This window comes from Plasmodium yoelii (genome assembly GCF_900002385.2).
Source record: "Plasmodium yoelii strain 17X genome assembly, chromosome: 14".
NCBI lineage: Eukaryota > Apicomplexa > Aconoidasida > Haemosporida > Plasmodiidae > Plasmodium > Plasmodium yoelii.
In genome coordinates, this window is record NC_036186.2 from 2,247,194 (window position 1) to 2,255,634 (window position 8,441).

The 8,441-nt window shown below is 24.6% G+C and overlaps 3 protein-coding genes across 3 annotated transcripts; 1 reads left to right on the plus strand and 2 right to left on the minus strand.

Annotated features, from left to right (window-relative positions):
- Positions 1-669: 669 nt before the first annotated feature.
- On the minus strand, positions 670-3,567 carry PY17X_1456800 (uncharacterized protein; the record flags this gene model as incomplete). The annotated part of the gene is made up of 1 exon (XM_724995.1): positions 670-3,567. One exon carries the CDS (start codon positions 3,565-3,567, stop codon positions 670-672), a length of 2,898 nt encoding a protein of 965 aa, XP_730088.1.
- A 1,248-nt stretch (positions 3,568-4,815) lies between these two features.
- Positions 4,816-6,375, plus strand: PY17X_1456900 (3-hydroxyisobutyryl-Coenzyme A hydrolase; the record flags this gene model as incomplete). The annotated part of the gene is made up of 1 exon (XM_724997.2): positions 4,816-6,375. The coding sequence occupies one exon, from the start codon at positions 4,816-4,818 to the stop codon at positions 6,373-6,375; it is 1,560 nt and encodes a 519-aa protein (XP_730090.2).
- Positions 6,376-6,703: 328 nt separating this feature from the next.
- Positions 6,704-8,278, minus strand: PY17X_1457000 (uncharacterized protein; the record flags this gene model as incomplete). The annotated part of the gene is made up of 2 exons (XM_724998.2): positions 6,704-8,064; positions 8,194-8,278. The coding sequence occupies 2 exons, from the start codon at positions 8,276-8,278 to the stop codon at positions 6,704-6,706; spliced, it is 1,446 nt and encodes a 481-aa protein (XP_730091.2).
- Between the last annotated feature and the right edge of the window lie 163 nt (positions 8,279-8,441).

Genomic DNA, 8,441 nt, shown 5'->3' on the forward strand with positions numbered 1-8,441 from the left:
GAATAGCATAGACACATGTTTCTTTTTGCATTATAACATGCTATTCTACCTCAAATATGGTGTATTCGTATTTTTATATTTTTTTTTTTACAATCAATATCATTTTCTATCTTTTTTAAATATTGTGTTGAATCGTATAATAATATTATACGTTTACACATATATATTCACCTTTAACTCATTTAATATTTAAAATATTTTATTTTTTTTGTAAACTGAATTTTCATTGAGCATGAACGGTGGCCTATTCACGCGCTTATCGAAAAAGGGTATTGCATATTCCGTATGTTTTTATTAACTAAAATTTTTATATAAAAAGCGAAGGAAATAAAGCAATAACCTTGAATGTTTACAAATATGTAACAAAGTATTTTTCTCATCGAATTTAGAAAAATCATTCAAATTATTATGACAAATTTAAAAATTGTTTATGATTGTTCCCACGATGTATCATCGTTTTGGGTATTTATTGCAAAAAAAGAAAAAAGGAAAAAGGAAGAAAATGAAAAGGACTGCCTTAGAAACGGCAATAACCAATATCGTTAGGACGGAGCAAAGTCGTCACCTAAGGGGAATCTACATACATGAAATCATAAATTCAAAAGGAGACAAAAAAGTACATGTATAATTCGGTCGACAAAATGTATATTTATTAAAAATTGTCCAATATTATCTCATGCTCGATATTGCATCTGTGATTGTTTGGAACAGTGAGGTGGTTGTCATTTTTTGTGCTTTTATGTCTTCTAACACTTGGTCTGCTTCGGATTTCATATCATATTTCATAAACCATTTATGTTGAGTATTTAGATCTTTAATTTTTTGGATAAATTTAATGGTCAATGGGACCGAACCAAATTGATGCACACATTCTATAAAATAATCCATACCAATTGGTGAAACTCTATAATTTGCAAAGTTGTATAATTCATCAAAATATTTATGTTTGGCTAATGTATATATTTTGCATCTCCAAAATTTCGGTTCTGATATTTTAAACCTTTTAAATAAATGATCAGCATCTAAAAATTCGCCAACTGCTAATGTATATTCTACTGTTTTCATTAATGATAAGCCTAATATTTTATGAGGATATCCTATTACAGACTTTTTATTATATTTAATTTCTAACTCTTTTTGATAATTTAATAAATCAATATTATTCATTATAGATGTGTGAACAAATCCTATATGACTATCCATATTATCAGTTGTTAAAAACCCTGCCGAATAAGCTAGCCATGTTTTTTTTTGTTCGACATTTTTTTTTGAAAGTGCTAACTGTAATGTGACAAAAGCAGCTTTTGAATGTTGACCATTTTTTTCATAAAATTCTTTAAGTAAATTATACTGTTTTGTTTTGTTACAATATGCATAAAAACAGTTGTATGCATGTATATTTTTATTAAAAATATCTATTAATGTATTAAATTCCCTTTCCCCATTTGCATTGACTTTTTCTTTATTTAAAATATTTGTGATACATAAATAAACAAGTTCAATATCTTTTGAAAGAATGGCTTTTTCCATTGATAAACTATAGTTAGCTAATTTTATTAACATTTCTATTTGCTTTTTTTTATTTTCTTCATATTGAACTATTATGGTAGCGAGTTGGGGTCTTAAACATTTAGCCGCAATGAATGCTATATAGGAATAGTTCATATTTTTTTTATCACCTATTTTATCAATTATAGCTGCACATAATTGTTCATCAGTTAATTCAATAGATTTTTCTATTTTTTCTTTACACCATTCAATTAGTATATTATCTGTATTAATCCCTGCATATTCACAAATTCGATAAGCTAGGAAATATTCCTTTCTTTTTGCAAGGTATTGAACAAATTTGGGTATGCTCATATATTCGAGTTCTGCTGCTGTAATGTAAATATCCAATGGTGGTTTTCTAACATTCATACAAATACGTAAATATAAACAATATAAAATAGTTTTTTTGCTGGAATAATTAAATTTCATAAAATTTTTACCAAAAAGAGCAGCTTTGAGTAACATATCAATAACATTTTCATCATATTCATGAGTAGAAGCATTTAAACATTCTTCAATAGCAATATCTAGATTATCATTAAATGCTCTGATTTCATCATCTAAACATATACTTCCATTTGCATATTTTTCATAAGAATAAAAAAGCATTGCTGAAGAAGTGCAACTGCCTATACTAAAAATGTTAAATGTCGATTTTCTTATTCTACTTATATATTCTAAATATTCATTACTTATTATTTTAACACCATATATATCTCCTATAAGGTATAAATGACTTCTATATTGATAAGGAATCCATTGATTTTTAGGACCACCAATAAATAACATATGTTGTATATAATTAGAAGGAGTGATTAATGGGGTGTATACTGCTAAACAATCATCACCACACCATACGATTTGTTTTATATTCTTTTTATTATCTAAAACAGTTTCTTCAATGCATTTATTTAAATTTTTAGTTAAATATATTTTTATAATACCATTGTCTGATAAAAATGCTATAATAGCCCCAGATTTTGATACACACATATTAATATATGGGTGAATATAATCTGTATCATAAAATTTAAATCGATTTTTATTTAATAATACAAATCCTCCATTAGGTAACGTTATTATCAAATGTATATTTAATTCTTTTGTTTCTGGAGGTTTATTATTTATTATGTTATTGTGTTTGTCTCGTTTATTTAAATCATATGCCGATATTTTTATTAAAGGTTTTATCTTTTTTTTTTTCTCACTTTTTTTTAACTTATTTTTTTTTCCATTACTATCATCAGAATTATTATTGTTAATAGCAGTGGATGAAAATGATTTTGTTTCGTCAATCCAAGATATTCTATAATCCTCCTTGCATTCAGTTAACACATTATTACTCGACATTGCTGTATTTTCATTAGTATTCCCCTTTTTAAAATCAAAAGGATTTGTAATGTAACTTTTTAAATTTAATTTTATTAAATTATTACTAGCTCTATTATCAAAATAGTTATTTTCAAAATTTAAATCGTCATTTAATTGATCTTCATTTACTGAACAGACACAACTCGGCTTTTCTTTTAAATCTATATATGGATATCTAACACAATTGCTGCCACTAAAATAATAATTAACATATACATTTAACTTTTCAGTTATTATAACAATACCCTCATCAATTATTTTTCCATATAATATACCTTCATTTTTAATATTATCGTCTAAAGAAAAAACATATTTTTTTTCACAAAAGCATGAATATACTCGAACTATATTATCATCAAAAAGAAAAATTAAATCATTATCTTTATTCCAACCCATACATATTAACTTTTCATAATTTAACAAGCAGCTAGATATTAATCTACCTATATTTGTGTATATTCTTAAATTATCTTCTTTCTTATAAATATCAAATTTATCTTTATTTCGTAAAATGGCAATCAGTCCCAATTTCCCTGAACAAATAGTACTATCCTTTAGCACGTCTTCGTTCGCCCACAACATATTACTTACTTTTTGTTTCCCATAGTAGGTATTATCGATATTGTTCCATTCATTTGTATTCATGTTTCAAGTAAAAGGGTAAAATTGTAGGGATAAAAGCGCGTATATGCATATATATTTATTTAATTATTTGTTGATAAATAAATATAACAACACTCAATAGTGGAACATTTCTGTTTAATTTTTCTTATTTATACTTATATTTATCATTTTTCACAAAATAAAAAATGATTAAAAGCTGTAGACGCTAATTAATTCGACGTATGACTTTTTTGGAAAGTCTGTGATTTCCTTGAAAGTTAACAGGATTTATACTTATGTATATACTTACACAAATATGCGCATTTCCTCCTTAAACTTGCAGTACTTTGAGCTAAAATGTAAACCGAATATAAATTTGTATTATAAATTGCATCAAAAAGTGACTTCAAATAAACGAGATATAAAGTGCGTGAAATGCTATATCTTCATTAAAATACATGATACAAAAAAAAGGAAGAGAAATAAATAAAAAAAAATAATAGGTTAATTTCGCTGGAAATACTATATTTTTTTGACCATAAACATATATTATTAAAAAATACTAAAAAAAAAAAGTTTTCATACTATATATATTCATTATTGAAAAGTATAATATTAGCATTTTCCCCTTGCTAATTTTAATTGATTTTTTCGTTCATTTGAAGATTTAAAATAATTTAATGTGTTAAAGGAATAAAAAATATTAAAAAATACATATATTAAAACTGAGAAAAGTATAGTAATTTTTTCATAAAAAAACAACTTTAATAAATATATAAAATATTCTTTTAAGGAAAAATTATATTGCATAATTTTTTACCACATATATTTTTCGGAAATTTTTTTTGCCCGTTTCTACTTAAATAGTATTATATTTATAAAGTTAATTACTATAAGTGTAAAAATATATATACACTTTTATTTTATTTAGATTAGTAAGTATATTATTTTTTATTTCTTCTACAATCATTTATGAGACACTTTTAAAAAATTAGATACATGAATTATTACCTTGGATACGTAAATGGTTGTAAAGGTTATGTAGACTATATGTATATTCAGTTTTTGATAAAAACAATATTTATAGTAATCAATTCATAGAAAAAATATTCATTTTATTTTTTCATACTAACCGTATTGTATGCACTAAATCACACTATATGTATATAACCTCGTACGTAAATATACAATCATTATATTAGGCCATGTGTATATATAGAAATACAGATATAGTGAATATATAATTGAAGATTTATCATAATCGAATTTGAATAATACATATCATCAATCATGCTAAATCAAAGAGGATGTTTTCATCTCAGTATATTCAAATTAAAAAAAGATATTTCACATATAAAAAAATTAAAATGGAATGAAATAAAATTTAGTGATAAAAACTATTTGTTTACATGTACAAACTTTGAAAAGAAAAAAATAAACGTGAAAAATTTGGTGACTTATGAAAATAAAACCGCAAAAAGTTTCTATAAATATTCTAATAATAGTAATTTACATACTAATGCACATAAAATAGAAAATAATCATAAAAACGTATTATCTAAAAAAATGGAAAATACAAATGACAATATTAATATGAACAAGCGATTTATATCTGATGAATGTAATAAAGGCGACCTTTTTAAGAAAACTGAAAAAGAGAAAAATAATGAATTAGATAAATATAATATGGAAAATATGGATGATGTTACAAAATCAAAGAATGGTAACTGTAATGATATTATAGATCTAACCCTATCTGATGTATGGTCAAAAAAAACATTAATAGTAGAATATAAAAACAACATAGTCGAAATATTATTAAATAGGAAAGAAAAATTAAATGCTATAAATAAAGATATGATTAATGGATTATTAAATATGGTAAAAAGTTTAAGCAATGATGATAGATGTAATTTGATAGTAATAAGAAGTATCAATCAAAATTGTTTTTGTTCGGGTTCAGATGTAAAAGATATAGTTCAGAATAAAGATCAAGGGATAAATCATTTAAAACAACTATATAAGTATATTAATTTTATTTCAAAAATTAATAAAAATATCTTATGCATATGGAATGGGTATGCTATGGGTGGGGGATTAGGTATATCTATGTATACAAAGTATCGAATCATAAATAAAAATGTAATATTTGCCATGCCAGAAAATAAAATAGGTTTTTTCCCTGATGTTGGAAGCTCTTATTTTTTAAAAAAATATTTTCCACGAAATATTGCTTTACACTTAGGATTAACATCATTGCGATTAAATGAAATTGATTTAATTAATTTTAAAGTATGTACTAATTATATAGAAAACCTAGACCAATTTTTGAATGAATTGTATAATATTAAAAAAGAAGACCCAAATAAATTTAATGAGGAACTTATTAAAATTTTAAATAAATACCCCCCAAAAGTTAATGTTAATACAAAACCAGTATTAACAGAAGAATTAATTAGTAATATCGACAAGTATTATACATCTGCCAATAATTTAGAGGAATTGATAAATAATTTAAAAAAAAATGAAGATAATGATAATTTTTGTAAACAATTATTATTAGATATAAACGCTAATTGTTATTTTAGCTGCCAATTATGGTTCTCTTATTTTATATATAACTATGACAAACCTATGGAAGAAGTATTAGATAACGATTTTAAGATGACTCAGTATTTTTTATATCACACTAACACATTTGAAAAGGGGGTAACTGAAATATTAATAAAAAAAAATAAAAGCTTTCAATGGAGTAAGGACCATGAAAATAACCCTGTGAAATTGGAAGAAACTATTGAAGATATTTTGATGAATAAAAATTTATTGTCTATTAAAGATGAATTTATATAATACCTAACTTTGATTCATTTGTAACGAAAAATTTGAAAATATAATGTTTATATAATTAAACCAAGTTGAATAAATAGAAGAATTCTAAAAGATGAAAATGTATACAAAACTTGTACTAGCAATCCCTTAAATATTTTAAGAGTGCCAAAAAAAACAAAAAAAATGAGTAAAAAGTAAACAAAACAACGAATTAGTAGCGCATATAAACATGCATAAATTTTTGATGATAAGACAAATGTATGTATAGGAAAGGATGCGCAAAGAATAAACATCTTGCACATGTTTTACATATATTTTAACATAAAAAGTAATTATCCTCTGAGAAATGTTATTCAGTCTTTTTTAAATTTAACTTAGATCCATGTTTATGCTTTCTCTTACGCCTTTTTTTATTAATTTTTTTGTAAAAATTATCATTTAAAGTATTTTTCCTGTAACTTTCTTCATCTGAATCTTTAATCGATTGATTACTGCTGACATCTAGCATATTTTCATCATTAACATATCGAGAATTCGGAAAAGTTCCACCATTATATATACTGGTCAACTGTTTTGCATCTATTTCTTTTGAAATAATAGAATCACAACTAGATGCAGACCAAAATTTTAATAATTTATCATCTCCAAAAGATGTAAGTAAATGCCCAAATGGGTTCCAATCTAATAATGTAATAGAACATGGTTTATCTATGCCATGTGCAAATGATATTGTTTGTGTACATTTATTGTCATTAGTATTATAAAATTTTATATTTCCTTTATTATCTGAGCTAGCGAAAATATGATTTTGTATTGGGTTCCATGTAATATATGTAGGTTCATAATTTGCCGTAAATCTAGAAGTAGTAGTAGTAGCTGTAGTATTAATAATGTTGTCATTTTTATAAGAATGTAATAATTTAAAATTTCTAATATCCCACAATTTAATTAAACTATCTTTACTACAACTTAATAAATAAATGCCGTTATAATTCCATTTTACTTTATTAACATTTGCTTTATGGGCATTTATAGAAATAATAGGTTTAGTAACTCTTATATCCCATAAAGAAATTGTTTGGGTTCTATTCCCACTAGCTACAATATCATTTATTGGATTCCATGATAAGCAGCTAGTATTGTTAGTATCGATATTTTTACATTTTAAAGATTTTATAACTTTTCGAGTTTTTATGTCCCAAATTATAGGATTGCATGTATCTGAACACCCAGCTAATTTAGTATTACAACATGATAAGCTTATATCTAACACACATTTTGTTAAACCTTCAAAAGCATAGTTATCCAATAAATTTAATGCAGAAGATAATATAACTATTTGCCCTAAAGAATTTCCTGCAAACACATTATCGTTTTTAGACCATTCTAAGCAGGAAACGGCACCTCCTCCAATTGGTATTCTTTTCATATCCTCAAAATTAAAATATACTCCATTCCATATAGCTAATTCACTTAATTGTGTGCCTGTTAATAACCTTTTACCATCATTAAACCATTTTAAGCTTGCTATTGCCCCTTTACTTTTATTTAAGCATGAAAATGCTAAATGTGATAATACGCCATCATATCTATCTATCATATTACTGTAGCAAAATAATGGTCTTGCTCTTCGTAAATATATTGGATGATTCACATATAGTCTTCTTTCGAATTTTCTTTTGTATATGTCACTCTTTAGAAAGTTGCAAACTGTAACGATAAAATAAGTATGCACACGTATGTATATATATAAATATGTACGTAATATATGCAGAAAAGCGAACCAGTATCCAGTTTCTAAGCAAATCATGAATTTTTTTACTATTATTTTTTATGTACTTGATGAATTAAAGTCAACTGCGGGTCTATCTATCCCCAACTTGGTAGGATAGTAGCTGCTTGCATATTGTTCGTCATTAAACATTATAAATTCAAAATATTTTAAAAATATATTAATAAAGGTAGGAATTATATAACTATTGTTTTAAGTGTTAAACACAAAAATATATATTTAAAAAAAATGACCATAGTATTGCTTATGGAAAGTAACTGCATATATATAAATAATATATGCATTATTTATTCAA